This window comes from Vombatus ursinus, unplaced genomic scaffold (assembly GCF_900497805.2).
Source record: "Vombatus ursinus unplaced genomic scaffold, bare-nosed wombat genome assembly UNPS02014807.1, whole genome shotgun sequence".
Classification (NCBI taxonomy): domain Eukaryota; kingdom Metazoa; phylum Chordata; class Mammalia; order Diprotodontia; family Vombatidae; genus Vombatus; species Vombatus ursinus.
The window spans coordinates 10,027,299-10,054,184 of NW_020954585.1; the positions used below are offsets into that span (position 1 = coordinate 10,027,299).

Here is a 26,886-nt window from a genome sequence, read left to right on the forward strand (position 1 = left end):
GCTCTGTGAATTTGGTAGGGCAGGTACTTATTATTAATCCCAACTGGTTGGTATTTTTGAGACTGGGTCTGCCTATCTCACCCAGGCTGGAAATGAAGCAGGCACCCACTGATCTACCCTACTGCTGATCTAAATGGGAGCTTTGACCCCTCCTTAGGCAGTCAGATACCCTTCCCCCCTCCACTCAAAGGCCCACCACATTGGTGCTGGGGCTAGTATAGACACTACACTAATTGGTTTAGCTCATTGCAGCTCAGAACTCCTGAGCTGATGCAATCTTCCATTTTCAGGCCCACCATAAGCAGGGATTACAAGTGTGTGCCACTGTTCTTAGCTTTATTATCCTCATTTTACAAGCCAGGAAATTGAAACATAAAGAAATTAAGAGACTTATAAAGCTCACTTAGCTAGCTAGAGACAGCCAGGATTAGAACCGGAATGGCCTCATCCCTAGCCTGGTACTCTTCCCTGTGTCTTGTGTTGTCTTTTCCCCCTCTCAGGAATTACCTTCATGTTATTAAAAGCCAGGAAATAAACAGCCGCACAGCAGGCAATAGCCACCCCTGTGGAAACTATCCAGGCTGCCAGGTGGATGCAAAAACGAGATAATCTCTGCTTGAGAGGTGTAATCACATTCTCATGCCGGATTTCTGACAGATTCTCCTGCAACCAGAAGGAATTTTCAGGTGATCCATTAATACTCCTATCATGTTAGCAACAAACAACGCACCCCCCAACCCCAGCCTTCCCAAGAGACAAGTCATCCCCACATCCAGAGGCAGGACAAGTGGGAACAGTTTTCTGGAAACCAAATAAGATAAGGGGAGCAAAAGAGTCAGATGTTGTGCCCAGAGAATAAAGAAAGATTGGGAAGGGAATGATTAAATTACATAGCAGGACAGAAGGGGAGAAAAAGAAAAAAAAATGAATGATTACTTTAAAAAAACTTTTAAAAACTTTAAAGTAACATTTTAAAAAATCAATCTGTCCCTTGCAATCCCCCCACATACATTAATTTTTAAAAATTTTTTAATATATTTCTACATAGTCTGAGAAAACAAATTCCCACATAAGCATGTTTGAAAATATATGCAAAAATAAATGAAAAGGATATTTGGGATAACTATGGTGATAGAAGAAACAAAAAATATCAATACAAACCTATAAAAATTAAAAAGCATTTATGAAGCTTGTATGTACTGTGCTAAGTGCTAGGGTTGCAAACAGAAAAAACAAGACATACTCCCTGAGACAGGGAGATGATGTATTCAAGAGGCAGAACATGACACGAATTTTTGGACATGACCAATGTGGGAATTTGTTTGGCTTGACTATGCATATTTGTTACAAGGTTTTTTCTTCATTTTCTTTTTTTCATTGTCATGGGGGAGATGGAAGGGAGAGAAAATAAATGCTTATTATTTAAAAAAAAGAAAGGATTGTAAGATAAAATAAAGGAGTTTGCATCAGATGATCTTTAATGTTCTTTCCAGTTCTGGGAATCTAAGAAGGGATTGGGTAAAAGTACAACAGATGTTACCAAGCTTCTTTTTTCTTTTTCTTTTAAAAAATTTTGTCTGAACTTTACAAAAAAAATAATAAAATAGGCACTTCTATATAAATAGCAGAGCAGAAAAAAGAGGACTATACATGAAACTATAGGTCCATATTTATATGTAATTTGCTTTTCTCTTACAATATACAATAAATTTAATCTGTAGGGTTTTTTTTTTAAGTTAAAAAGCGAAAAGGAACAGTTCCTGCTCCCAAAAGGAGCTAACACTCTAAGTAGGAGAAAATAACTCATAAAAGGAAGTTCAACCATAGGGTCAATAGAAAGGCCTGAAAGTTCCAAGAATCCAACCAGTGGGCAGTGACTGAACAGATGACTAGGCTAGGGAGTTCTTAGCTTGTAAAAGTTGTTCAATGCTGGGATCTGGAGGGCAGAGAGGCAGCGCATATAGTAAGTCCTAGATGACTCTGGAATTCAATGGCAGGAAAGATGAGGATTGGTGGTCTTCCATCTCACCAGAAGCAACACAGTTGGTGACTCCCATCTCATACAAATGGTATGAGTGGTCAATTAGCCTGGATAGATTCTAAAGGGGCTAAGGTTCATGGGAAGAAGAAAAAGGAAGGCAAGGTGGGAAGAAAACCCCCATTGGTGGCAGAAGGAAAGGAAGAAGGAAATGAAAGCTTTTCAACATATATGAAGAAAATAGACATGAAAATGCCCAGAGAAGAAGAAATAATAGCAATATAATACTATGTTGATATGAAAATAACAACACAATCTAATAAATACACAGATGAAAAAGAGATAGGAAGAAACCATAGAAACAATTATTATATTAGTCATTAAAATATTATAAATATATTATTTTCCTTTTGGATTATTATGTTATTTGATTATTTTTATTAACAGTTATCAAGCTTAAATAATTTCTTTTTTAAAGAAATCTAAGTATTTCTTGGTGAATTTATTTTATTCTCATGCCAATCACTTCCTAGCCTGTCCAAACCACTTCTGCTATAATCTAAAATCACATGTGGAGTATCCTGGGTAATATTCCCAAATATCACCCCCAAATCTACCCTTTCTTCTTATTACCCAAATCCCATCCAGAGTTGTAAACTTCAACTATGGACATCTAAATCTAAACTTTAGGAAGGGCAAAGTAAATAGAGGAATGCAGATGTCTCCATCAATGAAATCCCCTGTGATGAAAGGGCTGCTTGGGCAGCATGTCCAGATGTGAATCTAAACTTAAATGTCTAAGTCAAATCTGAAGATGCCAATGTGTATAACAGAATTTCACAGTCTCTTTTTTAAATCTCTTGTTTTAGTCTATAGTAGCCTACTGCCTTTTATGGATGAGCTATTTTTCTTCTATAATCTGGTTAGGCAGCCATGGATGTGTTGCTATCTGTTTTTTGGGGAAGATACATCTAAATCAGTATCTTTCACACAACTGAGTATTTGAGACCTGGTCAGAAGATAGGATAGACATCTTAAATAATGTTGTTTTTATCTTCCTGATCACAAGAAAATGAGTTGGTAGCTATATGAGCCTTAGCTACTATCACCCACAGGCAGTACAGAGAATTAAAGGTATTTTAAACTGTGCTAAGTGGTGCAGTGGAGCACTGGTCTTGGAACCAGAAAGACTCACCTTCATAAGTTCAAATCTGGCCCTAGATTATTTACTAGCTGTGAGACCCTGGGCAAGCCACTTAACCTTGTTTGCCTCTGTTTCTCATCTATAAAATGGGCTGGAGAAAGAAATGACAAACCACTGCAGTATCTTTGCCAAGAAAACCCCGAATGGGTCATGGAGAATTGGACATGACTGAAAAATGACTTTAACAACAAAAAACAAGAACTACTAAGCCACTTCTGTACAAGTCCATTAAAAATCATAAGAATGGAGCAGGATGGTTGTAAAAGCTACTGGCAACCCATCAATACCATTGAGCCCGAGTATGAGAGGCTAACTCATAAGACATCACAGAGGAAAAGTTAGACACATGAGAGGTGCTTAGCAGGTCTTAACTATACCTTGAGTTCTGTGGTAAGGTTTCTTTGCTTTAGCTTCACGGCTTTCTCACGAGTGATGGTGAAGTCCCAGGAAAAGACAAGTTTAGCAGTCCCTCTGGAGTAGACGTGAGGATTAATGAAGTTATTCCGGAAAGAACAGGCCATACTATAAGAGGCAAAAACAACAATACACTCAGCTCCACCAAAATGCTGGAGCTTAGTGTAGTAGGAGGAATAGGAAACCCAGATAAAAAAAAAATTATATGTATATGTATATATATATATGTATATATGTGTATATATGTGTGTGTGTATGTATGTGTGTGTATACATACATACATACATATATATACACACATATACATACATATATATATATATATATATATATATAATCAGGTGAAGGTATTATTTCCAAGTCTCTTACCTTGAATAGAATAACAGCATTTCTTTAACGACACTCTCATCTTAGGGTTGACTACTTTTTTTTTCAATTCTAAAAGGTTTTCTGGGAAGCCACATTAGTAGGATCCCCCAGGTTAGTTGTTTTACATATATAAGTAAAGTCACAAAATAGACATGTACATCTATTAGGGGAAAGGAAGTGTACCAACTGCCATTACATTTGGTTCAATCCAATTCAATGTTTATTGAAAAACCTATGTACAAAACACTGGTCTAGAAGCTGAGGCTTTGCAATGATGAATAAATCACAGTCCCTGCCCTCAAGGAGATTATAGTCTAATGAGGGAGATGACAGGCACATGTGCAACTATAATGCAAAGCAGAGGATATCTAAATGCATAAGGGATATAAACAAAATACCAAGAGAACTTAGGGGTACCTTTGGTACTGGATTATCCTAAAAATTTTGTCATAAAGTTTACTTTGCAAGATAATACCATGGTATATGTGGGAGAAGAGGACAAAATTACTCTCCCCAGATGAACCCCAAGGACTGACTTCAGCAAGTTTCCTGAGGTTGGTAGCTTCCAGAGAGCCTCCTCATCTCCCCTACCTTATTATTTCTTACCAAACCCCCTGGTATTGCACCATGAACTTCCATAGCATGTTTGTGTAACACATAAATCCCTCCCTCCTTAGAAAGGGCCCTCCTCCAAGGCATGTTGACTCCATCTTGTTCTATATCAGTCATCTTGCTGTAAATGACGCCAATGTCCTTTAGTGTTTCCTTTTTACCTCTTATCAGTACAAAAAAAGACTTACTTGCTGAAGGTGGAGGATGCCAGAGTCCTGGGAAAGCTCTCCTCCCTGTCTGGCCCAAGGGGCAGACTTCTTTGATTTAGTGAGATGAGATATGAGATCACTGGAGATATACTCCAATGATAACTTCTTCATCTATTGCCTGTAGCTAAGAATATACATTTTTCTCCAACACGCATACTATTCTTTTTGCATAATCACCTGATATTTCTGAATAGTTACCTTTCTTAACTATTGTTTCATACAATGTTACTTTGTTTCATACAATGTTACTTTGAATAATCTTCAACTTATGAATACTGCCCTAAAAATTCAGAAACTCATGTCAGGCTCAAGGTAGATGCTATCCATCTTGCTATTTACCCCAACCAGCCAGAATAAATAGCTAATTGCTTCACTTTTAAGTGACACCTTACTGCTATTATCTGACCTTGACTTAAAGAACTTCAATTGAAAAGTAACCACCCTCTTGAGTACCCCCAAAATTCTACTATATGTGCATCCCCAAAATAGCCTTCAGTAGAGCTCCAGTTGCAATGTATTGGAAAGAAAAGAACATTGCTTGGTTTGGGTTTGAGTCTTGATTCTCTTATTTAATAGTTATGGAACACTGGGTATGTCACAACTTCTCTGAGCTTTTATTTCCTCATGTGTAAAATAAAGATAATTATGCTTGTACTACCTACCTCATAGTGCCAACATGGTTTAGTAGATATAGCACTGAGTTTGGAGTTAGGTGGAAGAGTTTAAATCCCAATTTAGACACTAGATATATGACCCTGGGCAAGTCACTTAGCCTCTGCATGCCTCAAGAATTTCTCTAGGATTGACTCAGTAAGTCATGGACACGTTAAGATTTATTTTAATGGACACGACTCCCATACCAGGAACTCACCACACTGATGAAATCATAGTACACCTTGGGATAACTACTTTCTAGGATATCAAGTTGGTAGGGACATCAGAAATCATCTAGTCCAACCTCCTCATTACGCAAATGAGAAAACTGACAAAAGAGGTCAAAATAACTGCCCAAGGTCACACAAACGTTTGCAAACCTTTTTTAAAAAAAGGTTCAAATGCTTAAGCTAATCTCACAAAATATACCTCTTTCTAGTATATCCCCACTCTCCTGCCCTAAAGCAAATAAAATGGTGAAACAAGTGGTGAAACTTTACCCCAGAGAGATAAAAGAAAAAGAAAAAGCACCTACGTGGGCAAACATATTTATAGCAACAATTTTTCTAGTGGCAAAGAACTGAGGGAATGCTCGTCAATTGGGGAAGGGCTAAACAAGTTGTGGTATACAATTGTGATGGAATACTGTAAGAAATGAAGGGGATGGTTTCAGAAAAACCTAGGAAGATTTATGTGAACTGATGTAAAGTGAAGTGAGCAGAAACAGGAGAACAATTTACACAGTACCAGCAATATTGTAATGATAATCAAAGACTTAGCTGCTCTGATTGATACAATGATCCACAACAATTTCAAAGGACTCATGATGAAAAATGCTATCTAACTCCAGACAGAGAACTGTTAGACTTTAAGTGCAGATGGGAGCATATTTTCTTTCATTTTATTTATTTTTCAGGCTTTTTTTGGCAACATGCCTAATGTGGAAATATGTGTTGCATGACTTCATATGTAAAATGGGTATTGCACTTCTTGCCATCTTAATGGGTAGGGGAAGGGCTGAAGGGAGGGAAAGAATTTGGAACTGAAAATAAAAAGAAAACCGTTAAAAAGAAAAAACAACTGGTGAAATTTGATAGACAAATATGCAAAATAAGAAACACTTTGGAAGTGACCAACAATAAGGACTTATTTTGCTTGACTGAGCTTATGTGATACATGGGTTCCATATTTCTTTCTTTTTACCTTTTTTCTTTTCCTGTGGATAATGGGAAGTGGGATTAAAAAAAATCAATGCTTGATATCTGTTGGTTAGTTTTGCCATACTGCTTTTTTTTAAAAAAAATATTTGTATTAATATTTTAAAGCAGGAAAAGAGGTGGGAGGAATATACTAAAAATGAATAAAATATTTAAAAAACCCCAAAGGGTATTAAAGTAAAAACAAGATGTGAAAAAAACCTTTTATGTCTTTACTCTGAACTTGCATTTTAAGTTCTAGGCTATTGAGAGTGGTTCATAGCATACATTTTAGACATCCTAGTTAATGATGAGCTGTTGAATTTTGTCCAAGTGTGAGAGAAAGCTTTGAACATAAAGATGCAGAACTCCATACCTATAGAGTAAGGAAAAGAAGCAGATGACCAAGTATAATCCGATCGTGAAAATATATGCCAACTGCATGTTGTAAGAGGTGTTGCTTCCTTTGTGCTTGATAGTTGAATTGGTATAAAAGCCATAATACAACACTGTTTGTTGAAAAGAACCCTGAAATGAAAGAAAAGAACTCTGAAATGATACAGTGAATTCTGAGTCAAACCACTTTTCTGGAGAATAAACAAATGAACTGAGTAGTTTGGATTGGTTACTTTTCAGTTTGGTAGGAAACTGGGCAACTGAGTTTTTTAAAAGTCCATCCTCTCCCACCCTCCATTGCTCCCAAATCTAGAGAAACCTTTGTCACTATGAAACATTGGTTAGAAAGGAATCCAGTCATCTCTGAAGATATAAACAGTTAGGTGCTATGGTGAACAAACTTTAGGAACTTGTTCTTCCCCTGATTACATCCCACATGAAAATTACTTAATAGTCAAGCCAAGTCCCCATTAGACTGTGACCCCCTTGAGACTAGGAACTGTTTCCTGCCTTCCTTTTTCTCCCCAACACTTAGCACAGTGCCTGGCACATAGTAGGCACTTAATGAATGCTTGTTTACTTGATTTGACTAAGTTAGAGAATAGGCTAAGAAATTTTCCCCAATAGATGTTGAGTGCATTGGACTATCATTTGGTTCTTGTTGGTTACAAAGCTCCTATTCCATGCCAGTGACATAGCAGAAGCTTCTGTACTGGAGTAGGAAAAATAATAAGCTCAAAGCTCACCTCCTCTAAGAAGTCCTTCCTGATTACTTCTTTATTGTTTTATTCTTTATTATCCCAGCACTTCTATATTAAGCCTGTGTCCTATGATTACATTTTTTCTATTTCATTGTAATTATCTTTAAATTGCTTCAGATGTGTATCTTACGGCTCTAAAGACTAAAGACAAAGACTGCATCTTTTATTTTTCTTATATTTCCCTACCCATCCACTCCCACAGCACTTAATATAGGACTAGACACTTAGTAAGGGCTCAAAATGTAGACCTTTGTCAAAAACAAGTGGGGTACTTGGAACTATGCCTTAGAAGTCATTAAATTGTGAATGTTCTTTGACCCAACTATACCCCAAAGAGATCAAAGGAGAAAAGGAACTTAGATAGGTATATATAGATATATACATATATCTATATATGAAAATATTTGTAGCAACTGAAAGGTGGAAACCCAGAGAGTGTGTCCCTTTGGGGAATGGATAAACAAATAGTGGTATATGAATGTAATAGAATTTTATGTGCCTTAAGAGATGATTAAATGGACAGTTTCAGAAAAAACTGGGGAGATTTCTATGAATTGATTGCAGAGTGAAATGAGCAGAACTAGGAGAAAAAAAATATATACTATAGCAACAACATGATAGAGAAAAACAACTTTGAAAGACTTTAGAACTCTGCTCAATTCAATGAAAAACCACCAGTCCAGAAGCCACAAGATGAAACATGACACTCCTCTTCTGCCAAAGAGGTGATGAACTTAGAAATGAAGAGATTTACATTTTGGAGTATGGCCAATGTGAGAGTTTGTTCCGCTGGACAATGAATGTTTATGGGGGGAGGCATTTTTCTTTTTCTTTTCTTTTTTGGTTGTTCAATTGGGGAGAGGCAGTGGGAGGAATAGATTATAAATGCATGAAGAATAAATAAATACATTTATTTGACAAAAAGTTTAAAAAAAACACATGTGAAGGATCTAACACATCTTAAGGAATCAAAGTTATATTACCAAAAGTTTATGATCTTGTTTTATGATAAGAAGTTGCAATGAGAAATATGTCTTCAAATAATATATCTAAGTCTCTTTTGGGGAATATTAGTGAGGGAAGTCACTGTCTCTTTCTTTGGTAGCTCCTTCTACTGTTAAACATTGGTAGAGCCTTAGACACTCAGTTGTGTCATCCTGAGCAAATCAGTTAACACTCTTTGCCTCAGTTTCCTCATTTGTAAAATAAACTGGAGAAGGAAATGGCAAGCCACTCCAGTATCTTTGCCAAGAAAATCCTAAATGGGGTCACAAAGAGTGAGACACAACTGAACAATAGCAAAAACAGCCTCAGAATTATACTTAAGAATTTAAATGCCTACTGTACATCCAAGCACTATGCTAAGCATTTTACAAATATTATTTCATTTGATCCTCACAAAAACTCTGGAAGGTAGGTGCTATTATGATTCCCCAATTTATAGTTTAGGAAACTAAATTTCAGAGAGACTAAGAGATTGCTCAGAATCACAGAGCTGGGGGGATGTAAACTCAGGACTCCCCAGCACTCAGTCCACTGTACCACAAAACTGAGGCTAATTCTTATCAGTGGTCACCATCCCCAGATAACTCAATGAACTCTTTACTCATGTCCAAATAGTTCTTGTCCTCTCACACACACATACAAGTCAGTGGGTATCCACATACACCCAGCCACACAAAGTATGAAGCATACCTCCTCTGGACCCACTGGCAAATAAGCAAACATGGACATTCACAACAAAGGAGAAAAGAGGGTGAGGGACCGGATGTTAATATGGAATACATCAGGCAGAATGCATCCTAACATGTGTCTTTAATAGCTTCCTTGGAAAAATGAGAAGATGCCAAGACATGAATAACTAACAAAGAAAGGACTTCCATGTGAAGTTTTTAATCTCTAAGCACATGATTTTCTCTGGTTTAGTTGGTTCAATTCTAACATTACTTTTATTTATTCATTTATTTACCTGGCTGATAATTGAATTTTATTTTGCTTAATTTGTGTTTTTATTTATTTGTCATCAATTTATTTTCAGCTTTTAAAAGTAATTATCAGGGGAAGCTAGGTGGCACAGTGAATAGAGCACCGGCCCTGAAGTCAGGAGGACCTGAGTTCAAATCTGGACTCAGACCAAAAACTTAACCCTTACTAGCTGTGTGACCCTGGGCAAGTCACTTAACCCCAATTGCCTAAAAATAAAAAAAATTTAAAAAATAAAAGTAATTACCAAAAAAATGTGTTGAAATATCAGGAGACATGTTATTGGCATTTTCTCATATTCCTGAGATCTATATATTTCAACATCTATTTATTGAACTTCTATTCTATCCTAGGTCAGTGAGAAATACAAAGGAATATAATAAGTAGTCTCTGGTCCCAAGGCATTTATAATCTAGTGGAAGAAACAATACATACATATGTAAAAAGTTAAAAAAAATTTAACTCCAAAAAAGTAGTGCAGACAAAACATGTTAAAGAAGGAAAAGATTGATTGCTATAAACTGGAGGGATTAAGAACAGTTTCATGGTGGGGGTGGAGCTTCAGCTAAGCCTTGATAAAATATCAATTTAAAAAAAGGAGAAAAGAAGATATTCTATGGGAGAACAAAGGTACTACCCCAAAATAGAATGCAAATAAATGCACACAATAATACATGCACGTACATGTATGAGTATATAGGTATATATCTATATGTCTATCTATCTATCTCTGCGTTTGATTCCCCTCCCACTCTGCATGATAGTCTAACATTGCTTTTAGAAGAAAAGCAGAAAGGAGAGCGTAAGAAGAGAGACTACCCCTAATTCATCCAATAACTCAAACTGAGAGAAAGGACTTCATGTAGTAGGACTGGTGACAAAGTTACTATTTCTCAATAATTGCTATGAAAAAAAAACAGGACTGCTTATGGAAGCAGACACTATGACTTCCATATTTTAATCTAACTTTAGATTAGGTGAAACTCAATTTGAATGCTCATTCTACTCCCTGCCTCATACCCTTCCATGTGCATTTCTTTAGGGAGTTATCCAGTTGTCACATTTGGAATCACAAAAATCTGTCACATTTGTTTGGATTTAGGCTCGTGGTATAAAAATGTATGATGTCTAGGTTTGGCCATACCACCAAACACACAGCTTAGAAATCAGAATACTATCAAATACATACTGCTCCAGTGAGAAGCTCCAGACCAGTGAAGGAAAGATTGTTTGGCTTCGGATCTGTAAGCTGAGGGATGATGATGAAACTAAAGTTCACAATAAATGAAAAAATGTTAAACTTGAGGAGCCATGTCAGGAAACTGAAGTAAGAAAGTACGCTTGTTCCAAATTTGCTGCCAATGATCTTGAGGGTCCTCTGCCACACATCCAGCGACTGGAAAAATTCTGACGTCACGCTTTTAAAATGCCTATAATGCTAGAATTACAAAAAGAAAAGAAAAACAAGTGACAAGACAGCTAGATGGTTGTTTGTCTAGAAAAGAGTTGAGGGTTTTGGGGGACTACAAGCTCAACGTGGGTCAACACTGTGACATGATGGTCAGAAAAGTGAATTTGATCCTGGGTTTCACTAAAAGAGAGACACAGTAACTATGCTTGGCAGGGGAAAATCTCAAGGTCTTCTGCCCCAAGAAGACCAGAATCCTGATGCTGCCACTTGCTACCTATTTGACTTTGGTCAAATTTCTTTCCTTCCTTAGTTTCTTCATCTACAGAAAGAGATTTAGACTCGATGATTTCTAAGATCCCTTCTAAATTCAAATCATATCATCCCCAAAGTCTTTTCAAGTTCTATGATTTTAGGTGGATCAAGTTACATACCAGAAGTTATGCTCAAATCCCTCAAATTCCAAAGTTACTTGCCATTTTTATGTGACTTCAGGCAAGTTGTAACTTATCTGGACCTCAGCTTTCTGATCTGTCAAATTGGCAATAATAATACCCTTTGGAACCCTCTCTCATAGGGATAGTTTGGGGGAACAAATGAGATATCATATATGAAAGTACTTTGTAAAACTATAAGCACTAGACTAATGTTAGCTATGTACAATAAAAGTCTACTGAATAGCCTGCAGCACTCTACACCAACACCAGTGTTATAAATACACTGGAAATCATAGCAAAATAACGTCTGCTTTTTTTTTTTTCAATTCCATCACTCAAAGCCCAACTTTTGGACTAGAAGATATGGAGCTATGGAGAGGGAGTAAATTTTTAATAATGATAATAATAATAATAATAATAGTAATAATAACTAATATTTATGCAGTACTTGAGGGGGTAGATTCTTAATAATAAAATAAATAAAATAATAAAAGCTAACATTTATATAGTGCCAAGTACTCTGCTAAGTGCTTTACAATTATTATATCATTTGATCCTCACAAATGGAGGTTGGTGCTAATATTATCCCCATTTTACAGATGAAGAAACTGAGGCAAGCAGCAGTAAGTGACTTGCCCAAGGTCATACAGTTATTAAGTGTCTGAGGCTGGATTTGAACTCAGGTCTTTCTGACTCCAGGCTCAGCACTCTATTCACTGTGCCACTTAGTTGCCTCATTAAATTCTTAATTAGTCATAAATTAGAGGAAATGATGAAAATCAAAACACAAAAATTAAATCTCATAATTTAAAAAAATTTTTTAGTTGAAATAAATAAATTCAACTTTGAGGGGTAGGGTATTGATGTTTTGAACCAATCCTATCTTCCTATTCGGTACATCCAATTTCTGGGTTCCTAAATTGGGAAATAATGGATTGCTTCCAGACAACATTTATATAATGCATTGAGATTTACAGAGTATTTCATGTACACTATCTCATTTGATCTTCTCCAATAAATCTGAGCTAAGTAATATGGTCAGTGGACACTAATATTTCAGGTATTATGCCTCCATTTTATAGATTATGAAACTGAGCCTCAGAAACATTAAGTGGCTTGCCCAGAGTCACTCAGCTAGTAAAAGTTAAAGGCAAAATTTGAACTCATGTCTCACCTGACTCTTAAGTGACTGATCTTTCTGCTATAGCACACGGACTTTCAAAGGTAAATCAGGATGGTTTTTCTTTGGTACCTCCCTGATTCTTACTTGGCATCTCCACCCACTTGTCCCTTTTATTCATCAGCCTCTTCCCCTCCTCCTCCTAAACTCTCCCTTCCCCAAGGCAAAAGCTGGCTTACCAGTGCTGTTGCAGTCAGGCACTGGGTACAATAATTTAACTGAATTGATTGGTTGGCAGATTTCTGCTTCTCCATATTAACTTTTTTCCTGTGTGGAATGGAAGAAGAGAGTGACAAACACAAGTACTATTCAAGTCTCCCTTTTCTCCTAGTACTATGAGACACATTTCAAATATTTCAATGCTTTGATAAACATTCCTTTGAGGAAGAAAATCTTGTCATTTGCCTGTGTACTAGAACAGATCTAAATTGTGGTATTGCCAAAAATCATTTACAGATGATTAAATTAATTAAATTAAATGATTAATTAATTAAATAAATGATTAATTAAATAAATAAATTTAATAAATGATTAAATTAAATTAAATCAAGACCAAGAGAAATGAAGTGATTTGCCCAATATCATACAACTAATTAGTTGGTAGAACTGAAAACAGAACCCACTTTTCCTGAATCCAAGTCTAGTGATCTTTCTACTACCCAGTGATGCCTCTCTGTTCTTATTTCTTTATTTTTCTTTCTCTAGGCCAGGGGTGAGGAACCTGTGGCCTTGAGGCCACATGTGGCCCTCTAGGTCCTCAAATGTGGACTTTCAGGCCTTTCAGGCCCTGAATTTGTTCGGTGAAGTTTGGATTCAGTCAAAGGATGGAACTTCAGGACCTAGAGGGCCACATGTGGGTTTGTTCTGTGAAGTCTGGATTTGGTCAAAGGGCTACTCCTGAGGACTTAGAGGGCCACATGTGGCCTTGAGGTCGAAAGTTCCCCACCCTGCCTAGGCCATGAATATCACACCAACAACAACCCATTAACTTTCTTCTTCTAACAACTTGTTCCTAATTAGTTAATCTCTGCAAAACCTCTGTCTCTGGCCAAGTCATTCAAGCTCCACAATTTTGGGTTGCCTCATCTACATAATGGGGCTGCATTTATGCCCTTCTTTGTATCCACAGTGCTTAACCCAGGGCCTGGCACATAGTAGGTACTTAAGAAATTCCTTTTGCTTGCTTGTTAATAATACGTTAACTGCTTGAAGCATGGGACAAAACTAGATGAGCTAAAGAGATCCATGTCATCTCTAAGATCTATGATTCTAGTAAGTTGTTTCCAAGCTTTAGATGAAGTGATTGCTTTTTATAGGAGTGTTTATTCTCCAGTCCTTTACTAATTCCTTCATCTCATTGCTCTGGATAAACCAATCATAGAGGCAGACCACAAACCCATTCTTTTTTGTCATCTTGTTATTTTTTCCTATGTCCTTCTAGAAATCCCCTATAAATGAGCTATGCAGCATGCTGAGGGCTTACCTCTTTCTGTAGGTACCTTGGCATCACTCAGCCTGTCCATATGTTACCTCTAGCTCTCACTACCTGATCACTCCCTTCCTTTTTGATTATACATATCTTGGATATCTTTCTATGCCACTTTTTGCAAGTAGGTCATCTTTGGTAACATGTTGTAGCCAAATGAAATTCATCATGCATAGCTCCACAGGATTCTACAGAAATGCTGGCAGTTCTATTATTTGCCTCATCGTTATACTTCTCCCACTAGCCCACTATAGATGTTCTTGAAGAAATCTAGCTTAGTTGAGTGTCACACCAAGTTTTTCAAAGATATTGTTTTTCCCTCCAAAGCTCTTCTTCATGTTTTGGTGAAGTAATGTTGATGGTTATCTCCAACTGTCTTTTTCTGTAACATTTTTATTATGAATTTAAACATTTGACAATTAAGTTTATGTTATAAAGTGATATTACCCTTGGCTGTCATGTCTTTCCACTTTGCAAAGAAGTCAAGTATTTTATGGCTGAGATAATTTTTGCAAAATTTGTCTCTTTACTGTAGAAAATGTCTTACATCTTAAACTTCTATAAAAAACTGTAATAATCAGAGTCGATGTTTTTTCTTTGTCCGTTTTCCATCTGGGAGTATCAATCACTTATTTGAGTAAGTAGTGTTGGAGCTGGTATATCTTCTTATCTTTACTCTGTCTTCTAGGTTTGGTGTTGATTTTGACTTTTGCTGTAACTAGCTCTTAGTCAGACTGTAAGCCAGCAGCTAATTATCACACTGACTATCGATCATTTCCTGTCTGTTAATACATGCTTTTATTTTTTGTTATGTTGGGTGCTTACCATGTGGAATGCCTTCTAACTCTCTTTTTAAAATAAAGTATTCATAATATAGAGGCATGGAACTTTATTATAGTCTACCAGCCTTTGACTGCTTTCATTTTCCTAATCCCACAATTTACTTTTCAACATACTTTTCACTCTTTTCTTCTGTATTTATTATCACGTTAAAGTTGATGACAAAGCATCTGTTGAATAGACTAGAGGATCTTGCTTAGTTTTCCATAAAATGTCTCTGCTTCTTCATCCATTTCACTAACCATTTCTTTTTGTTTATACTATTCACAAGAACTTCAAGGGGAGACAGTCAAGTGTCTTATGAAATATTGTTTCTTTTCTTTCCTTTTTTGCTTTCTTTGGTGAGGCAATCAGGATTAAGTAACTTACCCAGGGTCACACAGCTAGTAAGTGCTAAAAGTGTCTGAGGCTGGATTTGAACTCAGGTCCTCTTGATTCCAAGGCCAGAGCTCTATTCACTGAGCCACCTAGCTGCTCCGAAATGGTGTTTCTTGTTACATGTGTGTACACAATGAAACCTTTATTTGTTCTTTCAAGGAACCATTTTTTTTAAAAATTTAGTTGCAACATCCTTGTGTATTTTGGTTTCACTTATAGCAAGAATGCAAATATTGACAAGGTTCAGTTCCCCCAGTAGTCCCATCAGTTCTCTGATGAGTGAACTTAGGACACCGATAATTAGATTAATATTGCTAGTCTAAAAACTATGTGAGTGTCTGCCCTTTCTGCTCTCCTCTGTATTGCTCTGCCTCAGTTATTGCAGGAGCAAAAGAGACCACACAGGACTAAGAGCCATTTTGTATTTTTCTCTGTTTCAAAGGTCAGACTGGTCATCTCATCAGCCTCTTGGTACCTGCAGGAAAACCATGTGCTAACTATCAGGCCATGTCAGCTGAACTTGGATTAAATGCAATGCTAAATATTGCTTCTAAAAGATAATTGAAGAAACATATGATCCCTCTTGGTAAAGAATTTTGCATACACTAACAGATCCCTTCAGGAAGCTGACTGATTTGCATATACTAAAGATGCTTTCATTGTGCTGGTTGGATTGACTTAACTGTTTTCCTTTGTTACAAGGGAAGGTTCTACTTTGGGGGCAAGAAGGTTGCAGTATATCAGGTAAGAACTGTAATTGAAAAAAGCAAAAATCATCTGAAATGACTGAATTAAGGAAAAAAATCAGGTTATAAAAAGTTGCTACTTAGTTGTTTATTAATGCCTCAACATCGGACAATTCAGGGTATGATACAGTACAATTTCTGGCACAAACAGATGAGAACTTCACCTTATCCCTGTCCCACATTATATACCATTACATATTCTAAGGATGGAGAATCCTGCAGCTAGACTGTGTCTTCACCAAAAAACAAAACAAAAAATACTCCAAGTCATTCTCTTTGAATTGTTACCAGTCTTAGTATTAAGTTCAGAAAGGAACTTGTGCTAAGTGGGGTTTGTAAAAAAAAAACCAAAAAAAAAACCCAACCAAAACAGTTTGTATCAGTTGGTACAAAAATTAAAAATTAAATCAAAAATAGAAAAATTCTATGATCTATTTTTTTTTAACCTACAAAAACACTGCAGAAAGAGTTCGTGCTAACAATGTTTTAAATATTTCTGCCAGGCAATGGGGTAAAGTGACTCTCCTAGGGTCACACAGCTAGTAAGTGTCAAGTGTCTGAGGCCAGATTTGAATTCAGGTCTTCCTGAATCCAGGGCTGGTGCTCTATCCACTGTGCCATCTGGCTGCTCCCTCAGTGAGGTTATCGTGTTGCACGAATGGAATGTTAGACTTGAAAAGAACTTGAGATATCCTATAAATAAAATCCTATACATGCTTGCTTTATTTAAGTTCAGAATAAAAAAAAATTCTATAGTTCATCCTTATTATTTTGAGGCAATGAAGGCCATGAAAAGTGAAACAATTTATTCTAGGCCACATAGTAACAGAGACTGGAGTATGAAGTTATAATTCTCTTGAATTCTAAAATGGACACCAAACATATGAGAAAACTATGACACCAAACGTGAGAATTTCATTGTAAAATATTCATATCTTTTCTCTCTGTTTCTTATGCAATTTCTGGACTAGGAGTTTTTCTAACCCTCTCAAAATGCATCTGAAGTAGATCATGGACATTCATATTCAACTCAGGAAAGAAGAAAAAGCTTCAACACTTACTTAATTTTCCTCTTTTCCTGCATGGTCAATGGCTGATTCCGGATGATTTTGTTTCTGTCTCTAGTTGGTAAGTTTATAAGAGATGCAATCAACTTTTCCTCTGTATAAGGGTCATAAAAAAAAAGTGACACAGTTTACAAAAGCAAGCAATCTCCTATAAAACAACTACAAGAACCACATTATGGGAGAGTTATAAGAATTAAAATGGCTCCAAATAAATTAGAGCCAAGTACTCAAACAGAGCTCAGAACCATGCAACAAAATAAATCATACTCAATTATTGAACCCAGAAATTGAACTTAATACTAACTCTGTACTCAGAGCATTGTATTCATACTCTTCTCAGGTAGTTAGCACATTTAATTTATATTAAATTATTTGCATACATCTCATTCCTCTATTAGACTGTAAACTTTATGATGGTAGTCATTGAGTTTTATTCCTCTCTGTTTCCCTTCTAGCCCCTAACACAAGGTGTAAAATAGGTACTTAAAATGTGTTTTATAATTAATGTATTAATTTTTCTTTACCAATTTACAAAAAAAATTATGCAATTAATCTGAACTGAAATTCAGTTTATATATTTTCTGAAATTATTGAATTAAAACATCAATAAATTTCTCCAAACTTTACCTAAGATGATTTTACCTTTTGTTCAGTTGGAATCTCCAAGTAGAACAAAATAGACAACTTTTTTGGTTAAATTTCTCATCTCTGTAATTTTAGTCTTTGTCTTCTGCTGAATTACATTCTCTTAGGACAAGTCACATGCCACAAGACTTAGAGAAGTTATCTATTTTAACCAACAGAACCATAACTAGGGATTTGCACCAGGAAAAATGTATAGGACAACACTGAAGATGATAATTTTAAAGAACCATGCAAACTTTGTTACATTTATATTTTGACTGCAGTTTTACTCTTTCAGCAGCTAGAAACAACTGAGCTTAGCATCTAGTAGGCAAGAATAATGAATAAAACTAACAAGCAACCAGATATCCTTGTCTACTTCCTCCCCAGAGGGGCTACATAGTAGGTGAGCTTCTTTCCAGCCTGGCTCTGCTCCCTCTGGGTGGCAAAATTCTTAGCAGTGACTTCAAAGTGTACTCAGAACTCTTATCTCTTATTAGATAAAGCCCTACAATTGGTATCTGCCCTCCAGATTGAGGGTTGGTTGTCCCCCGGTTTCCCTACCTGATCAATTGAATTGGTCTTGATTATTCTTATATTATTTTCAAATTATTAATTAGAAAGTTGATTTTGAGGTACTCAGTGTTGCTTGCCTTGGACTTGTTTCATGCCGTTTGCTGGAGTCACCAAAATTGCTAGTTATGGGTCTGCTAGGCAACCCTTTAAGTCACGATGACTCAATCAATCAACTAGCATTTATAAAGCTACCATATACCAGGTGCTGCATCATAATAAAACCTTTCCAAATAGATTATGTTTTTCATATCATCCAATCCATAAATTCTAGGCAAAAGCTGAACTTCTAGACCAATGGACTGGCCTCTAAAGCTATTAACAAGATAGCACCCAGAGCAATATGAATCCCAAAATGCCTTCCTCCAGTGTCTAACTGGGGCCTAGTGCATAATTACCTCAGAAAGACAAGTCATGGCAATAAACTTAAGTAATCCAGACATTTAGATTTTAGTGGTAAGTCCTTTGCCTTGGAAAAAGATAACTATAAAGGCATTCTAGGAGAAAGTACTCTTCAGAACTTTGATGCATTATTCATGAAATCATTTTCTAAATGCCTCTTCACTGCACCCCCAATGAATCAACTCACAGGAACCTACCATGCTTGGTTTTGTCTGCAATATTCATAAAAGTAGGATCATGGGCCTGCAAGGCATCTTCATGCCAGTTCCTTCTCCATCCAAAAGAATTAACTGTAAAAAAAAGATGTAAATTACTATCCTGCTTATTAACTATAATTAATGAACAGCTTGTTGTCAAGCTTAATGCATTTCAATTTAATATTGTATTATTTTGTATGTATTATTAAATTGTATCATTTTATCAATGGAAAATATAATCCCCAATTTAAAAAATATCTACTATTCTGTTATTTATCAGCATTTTGGAATTGTTAGCCCCCCCAAAAAATTAGTAGTAATATGATGAAAACACTTTTCTCAAAACATATAGGTTTTGTACATATGACTTCTACCAGGGGAGAACTGACTACCAGGATCTGTGCTGGCTTATAGATTTTGAAGAATTGAGAAAGAGGGAGAATCATAGTTATATTTGACCCATCTAGACCTTTTTTTCTTTCCTCAACTAAGTTGACCCTTAAATGCTCTTCCAAATTTAGCTTCTACAATTCCTTCTGCTCATCTTAAACCCTACCCTATCCTATTCTCTTATTGTTGGCTGTGAGCGACTCTCTAAAGGAAACTCAAAACTGTTCCTCAACCAAGGCGGGGAACCTGTGGCCTCAAGGCCACATGTGGTCCTCTAGGTCTTCAACTGTGGCCCTTTGACTGAATCCAGATCTCACAGAACAAATTCCCTTAATAAAAGGATTTGTTCTGTAAAACTTGGACTCAGTCAAAAGGACACACCCAGGGACCTAGAAGGCCACATGTGGCGTTGAGGCTGTAAGTTCCCCACCTTGCCGGACTATCCTGATAAAGCTTTGACTGGCCCCAACACTGCCCTGGATAGAACCCATAACATCTAGGGGAATGTTTCTTAGGAACTGAGGTGGTATGAGTGGGACTGGTCTATCAACGGAGTTCATCCCTCCACAAGCCATCAACTAAACTTTGTTTCATAGCTTATTACTTACATATCTTGGTCATGGTGTCATAGAATGTTAGAGTTAGAGCAAACCTTAGAGATTGTCTCCTCCAATACCCTTTTAACAAAAAAATCAAAGGACCGAAGAGATTAAAGGAATTGCCCCAGAGTATCACAGATAAGGAATGGTAGAGCCCAGAGTAGAACTCAAGGCTTTTTGACTTCTAGGCCAGTGGTTTTCGCCTTTACCACACTGCCTCCGCATTTGCCTAGTTTTCTGAGATTAACGATGGAATCCTATGACAGCAGAGGTTTGAAGTTCAACAACTTTTAGTTCTGGAGTAGAATAAACAAAGCAAAAATATCCAACCCTGAAATAAAGAAAATGTATGTGTGTGTGCACACGTAGGAAGGATTCAATTATAAATTACACCTAAAAACCCCACATAACATATACAGTTTCCTATATAGAGTTCTTATCTAAAAAATCAAGTTCCATTCTGCTAATAATGTTTGAAACTATATGGGATATTGTGCACAACATATGTATGTATGTATATGTATATGTATATGTATATATATATGTGTGTTTCCTCTACTTTTAAAATTGAAGTAAATCTAAATTAATTTTGAAATTAAGAAAAAAAAATCTAATGCCACACCTTGAAGTAAGTCAAAATAGCCCGGAGTGTGTATACACACACACAGAAGTATACACGTAATATGTCTATACACATATATGTGTGCATGTGTGTTTATCTATCCATACACATATATGTGGGTATATCTATCTATAGAGAGACATATAGCTATATCTACAGATATCTGTAGACATAAATATATTTGTTTCTATACATATATAAATAAGGTCTATATATTTGTTTCTTTAGGTATATAGATTCTATGTATAAATATATTTATTTCTTTTTTTAGGTAGATAAATAGACACATATACACATATATGGCCAGGTTGGCAATATGTATACATATAGAGACAGATACAGAGAGAGAGAGAGAGAGAGTGTCAGGTTGGGAATTAAGATCATAGATTTGAAGCAGGAAGGGATTTTGTATGTCACTTAGTTAAATGATATAAATGAGAAAACCGAGGCCTAGAAGGTGAAGTATCAGAATTTGCACTCAAGTCCTCTTACTCTAAATCCAATGATCTTTCTATTGTAGTACAATAGAGAAAATTAATTATTGTACCCAAAGCTATCAAGAACCTTCATCTTTATTCTCTTATTTTGTGTTCCTTGCTTTGAGGCCTCTTACGGAATTTACAACCATATGGTCTCATAAAATTGTATAAACCAAAGGAACTATACCGTTATGGCACAGGCCCCTTAGAAGAAGGGTTTCCCTTCATTCTCAGGCACTCCCTCCAGATCCTCCAGAGTAGCATTACCTAGTGGATTTGTAGAAGAATCATCTGAATGATCACGGATGTGAAAAGCCTGAGAAAAAGATACTGAGATGGAATTTGAAATCCTGCTTAATCGATTCCCCTTTCTGGAGGCTGGAACTTTTGGAGGCACAGCCTCTGTCATTTCAACATCCATATCCTCAAGGTCCATAATTTTTTGCTGCCATTTGTTTTGGGATGAACTAGGCAACAGAGATCTTGACATCCTGGACGTCGGTCTAAGATCTTCAACGTTTAGGAGGACCTCCACCACGTGATCATTATGCTTTTTTTTCTTGGGTCTTTTCTCTACAACCTTCTGATCTTTCCTCTTTCTGAAAAACTCAGAAAACATTTTTTTTTTTTCTGGGCTCTGATCCTCTGCTCTATCAGGGTTAGCACTCATTTCTTATAATTTCACTCTCAGTTAAAGTGTCAAGGAAACTTAAATCATCTCTATTTTCCCAAACACCGAAAAGTAATTTTAAAAACAATTCAGAGAATTAAAATGGCTTCTAAGACCAACATCTATAAGCTGGCCTACTTTCAGGGCTGTCTCATGGTATCTAGGGAAGAAAGCTAAAACAGAATTCTTCATTATAGACTAAAGGATTCTAGAAACAGAAGGCAGTGTTTCTAAACTATACCTAATAGTCAATTTGCATTTATTAAGTGCCTGCTATGTGCCTGGAACTGTGCTAAGAGATGTGAGTACAAAGTAAGGCAAAAATATAGTCTAGGCTCTAAAGGAGCTCATAGTCTAAGGGGAAAGGCAATATGCAAACAGCTATGTACAAATAGGATATGTACAGGGCAAGTTGGAGATAATCACAGAGGGAAGGCTCTAAGATTTAGAAGGACAATGGCTATTGTGGAAATATATTTTACATGACTTCATATGTATAATTGGTATCATATTTCTTGCCTTCTGGATGGGAGGGGAAGGGGGTAGAGGGAGGTAGAGAATTTGGAACTGAAAATAAAAAGTAAATTAAATTTAAAAATACAGAAAGACTAAGAAAGGCTTCTTGTAGAAGGTGAGACTTCAGGTGAGACTTGAAGGATGCCAAGAAAGCTAGGAGAGAAGGTACAAAGGTTATGTTATTTAAAAGATATATTAAAAGTTATAATATCTTCAGTAAGACTTGGAGACACATCTTATATTATAATGATAGTTTTAAAGGGATATATTGATACAATCTGCCCCCTGATCTCTGATATATTGTGTTCTAAAGAATTTGTCAGATAACTTATTTCATGATGATTAACCAATTATAATCTTTTTCAGGTAATTTGATACCTTAACTCAGTTAAAAATCTCTATCCACTCAATATGGTTCTTAAGGAGTAAAGCTAATAATCATTGCTTCAGTTGTAATGGGCAGATGAATGAGACGTTTTTAATCACAGAAAGGTGGGATAGGCCTTTGGGTCACCTCAAGTCGTGCAGCACAGGTTTATGCCATTATGACAAATTTTTATGACTCTATGATCGTAGATTTATGAATTACGACCAATTCATAAGTCAAGCCTTCCTATCAACACAGCCCTTCTGATCATTCTTACGTAGTGCCTGTCTTTGAAGCTCAATATTCTCTAGTCATTGATCCTCTGCCTCCTATGTAAAATATCCCTGAGCTGAACTGAGTATTGCATCAGTGTCCTGCACCTCTCCGGTGGCTTGAAATTGTTATTGTTGTTTGTCCTTCATTCTGAAAGAAGACCAATGACATCATGAGGGTGAGGCAGCGTTGTCGTCAGTCTCACTCTCTCCTCCAGAGTCATCTAAGTTCAGTGGCAAGACAAAAGTCAAGATAACTGGCAATGGCCCGATGAAATTAGTTTAAAATTCAACTCCAGTTTTGAATTGTTTGGTCATTTTCTATTTGAGTCATATTTATATTTCCCACATGCTCACCTTTTCTTCCCAAGTGCTGATTTCCATAGTCTACATCTAGACTGCTTTCATTCTCATAGGCAAGGTTTCCTAATAGTATGGAGAATAAAGAAAAAAAAATTAGGGGAGAAGAAAGGCATTTACTATCAATGAATAATATTTACAAGGAGATTAAGACACTTTTCTAGGCACAATTCTTTTAAATAAGTAATTGATGTCAATGGGTAATGGGACAAAAGCAAAAAACTATTGATGTTAAATATAAAAATATATTAATAATTTTCAAACTCAATGCTAGTCTTTTAGGAGCTGAATTCTCTCTCATATTCTAACAAATGCTATAGCATTTATCCTGATTTCTCTGGACTTCAGTTCTTCCCTTAATAAAATAAAGGAGTTGGACTAGATCTAGTATTCTTTTTTGTATGTCAAGAAACCTTGTAACAACTGGTGAAGCCCTATGGACCCCTTTTCAGAATAATATTTTTAAATGCATAAAATAAAAATCACAGAATTGCAAAGAAAACCAATTATATAGAAATATAGCTAACTAAAAAAATTTTTAATTAATAAGTTTAGAATCTTTAGACCAGATGATCTCTTTCTAGGATCCCTTTCAGTTCTAACATTTTATTTTTTTTCCAGCATTAAAATTGGCAGTATTAAATATACTATGATATTCTGCAATTCCTGGGACAAATATTCTGTTGAATATAATCATTGCAATTCTCCTTGAAAATGTTTTTGACTCTTTTTCAAGGTGTCTCTGTTTCATCTTCCCATCTAGACTGTAATAGCTAGCATTTACATAGTGTTTTTTATCCAATGGTTCTAAATTTTTTTTGTCTCAAGTCCCCTTTACACCCTTAAAATTATTCAGGGCCCCAAACAACTTCTGTTTATGTGGATAATACCTATCAACATTTACTATGTTAAAAATGAAAGCTGATAAGTTTAAAAGCAAATAATAAACCCATTACATGTCAACATAAATGACATTTTAGTAAAAAATAACTATGTTTTCCAAAATAAAAGAAATTTAGCAAGAAGAGTGGTATTATTTTATTTTTATTTTTTGCAAATCTCTAATGTCTGGCTTAACGGAAGACAATTGGGTTCTCATATCTGATTCTGCACTCAATCTGTTGCAATATCTTACAATATGTTGTTTTGGTTAAAGTTTATCAAGAACATCTGGCCGCACATAGGCATGTAGTTGGAAAAGGGACGAGTGTTTTAATAAGCAAATAACATCTTAGTATTATTATAAAAATAATTTTGATCTCATGGACCCCTGGTTGGAACTACAGCTTTAAGGTTTGAATAGCACCTTATAAATATTCTCATTTTATCCTTCAAATAACCCTGGGAGGTAGGTACCATTATTATTCCCATTTTACAGATGAGAAAACTGAGGCAGAACAAATTAATATGACTTTCTCAGGGTCATGCAACTAGTAAGTGTTTAGGGTCACATTTGAATTCAGGTCCCCAAAACCAGTACTCTATCAATTGTACCATATAACTAACTGCCTTTTAAACTCCTAGGGGAGATGAGCTAGATCTTACGTCATTTGTATCCCACTGCAGTGCCTAGTACTGCACTCATCACATAGAAGGTACTCAATAATATATGCTTATTGGTTGACTGAACATCACTAAATTATGTTAAACTAAGATGATGAAAATAATAATGCATTTGTAAGTTAATAGTATTCAACAGTGTATCCTCCCTGAGGACATCGTGTTTAATTTCTTAGCAGGTCACAATCCTACAAATCTGGTCTTGGAAAATACTTACTGTATCCACCACCATCACGATCTGGCACTGGGTGCATGCTGTACAGAGAAGTAGGCTGCCTGGAGGTCATTTGGAAGGATTCTGGGTAATCTCGATTGCCTCTCCCAGGAGAACCCAAGGTCCGATGGAAAAGCCCAGAATGATGACCCTTGTTACCTGCCCTATAGTATGATTTGACAAAATTAATAAAGTTTCAAACATTTAAATAGTGGAATTTACTGAAAAAGGACTTTCTTCAGAAGCACATTTACTTCCCACCCACTACTTAGGGGTGGGGGAAGAGTTCATCTGCCTTCCAGGCAGATTGTACTACATGATTGACAATAAGCTTTAGATGCTTTCTCTGAGGCAAAGGGCCCTGAGCCTATTTAGGTCCATTTTGTGGGGACAAAAGTGATCACAATATATGACCATATGGGTAGGTGTATTTGACCCAAGTCAAATAATTTTATTCATTCTCACAGACTTTATTGTCAGTTTTATTGTCATATAGTTAGAGAACAATAATTGCTCGTAATAATTGCTTTCATTTCTTCTTCATTGGTTGTAGATTAACCTTTTTCATTTTTGATGCTGGTAATTTGTATTTTCTAAATCAAATTAGTCAACAGTTTATTTTGTTGGTTTTTTCCCAATATTGTTAAAAGTTTTAAAACTTTTAATTTTGTTCATCTGTCCTTTGATTTTTAGAATTTCTATTTTTGGTGTTTACTTGGATTTTTTAATTTGTTATTTTTCTAGATTCTTTTTAGATGTACACCCATTTTATTGATCTGCTCTTTCTCTCATTTATTATGTATTTTCCAATGACTTTACAATCTGAGAACTAGTCTCCATCTCTTGGAGGTCAGGCTCTTGACACTTACCCTCTGCCCATTTCTGGATTCTCTGAATAGGAGTAGTCATGATTGTTTTGACTATTTTGTTTATATGCACTTCCCCAATTATCTGGAGTGCCCAGGTTGTCTTCAGCACCTTGATAGTTTGGAATTCCCAGGGAACCAGGATAGTTTTGATTATTTCTGTTCCTGGAGCCTAGATAGTCTTTGGTACCCATATGATCTGGAATTCCCAGGGAACCTGGGTGGTGTGGATAGTTCTTGGAACTTGATCTGTAAGCATTGCTCCCAGAATCTGGATCATCTGGATCCTCTCTAGAGTCCTGATAATCCTTAGCCCCAGGATAGTCTGGAATCATCACAAAGCTGAAGGAGTCCAGGCTGTGCTTGGACCTTGAATGGTGGGAACTGTTCCTAGGGCCTGGGTAGTCAGGAGTCCTCTGGGATCTTGAAAAGGTTGTATTTGTATGGGATCCTGGATACTCCTGATGATTCCTGAAGCCTAGATTGTCTAGGTAGTCCTCAGCTCCAGGATAATCTGGACTGTTCAGTGCATCAGGACAATTGGGATAATTGTGAGTGCTTGAATACTTTGCGTTGTCTTTGAACTTCAGGTTGTTAGAATTATTCCGGGAATATGGATAGTCTGGACTGTTCAGAGAATCCAGATTTACCCTGGAGTTGGTGAAGTCTGGGTAATCAGATTCTTGTTCATATTCTTGGTTCCTATAGAAGGCAGTCATGCTGGAGAAAGATTCTTCACAACGATGTATTCCCTTAACCCAAGATCTTTTCTCAGTCAGCAGTTACTCCATCTTTGCAGAGAGAGAGAGAAAGAGAGAGAGAGACAACCCAGCTTTATTTCCTCTCACTGACAATAG

General features: G+C 36.3%; 1 protein-coding gene across 1 annotated transcript in view; it reads right to left on the reverse strand.

Moving 5' to 3' along the window:
* LOC114052338 (transmembrane channel-like protein 5) overlaps window positions 1-26,777 on the reverse strand; it is an 82,294-nt gene extending 55,517 nt beyond the window's left edge. The window contains exons 1-10 of the mRNA XM_027874890.1: window positions 26,033-26,777; window positions 25,167-25,327; window positions 23,387-23,455; window positions 19,115-19,207; window positions 17,313-17,412; window positions 12,981-13,068; window positions 10,966-11,214; window positions 7,013-7,164; window positions 3,560-3,704; window positions 508-663 (exon numbers count right to left, since the gene is read on the reverse strand). Of these exons, the coding sequence (XP_027730691.1) occupies window positions 508-663; window positions 3,560-3,704; window positions 7,013-7,164; window positions 10,966-11,214; window positions 12,981-13,068; window positions 17,313-17,412; window positions 19,115-19,207; window positions 23,387-23,455; window positions 25,167-25,327; window positions 26,033-26,748 (1,929 nt within the window). The 5' untranslated portion in view covers window positions 26,749-26,777. The remainder of the gene's footprint in view (window positions 1-507; window positions 664-3,559; window positions 3,705-7,012; window positions 7,165-10,965; window positions 11,215-12,980; window positions 13,069-17,312; window positions 17,413-19,114; window positions 19,208-23,386; window positions 23,456-25,166; window positions 25,328-26,032) is intronic.
* Window positions 26,778-26,886: the final 109 nt, after the last annotated feature.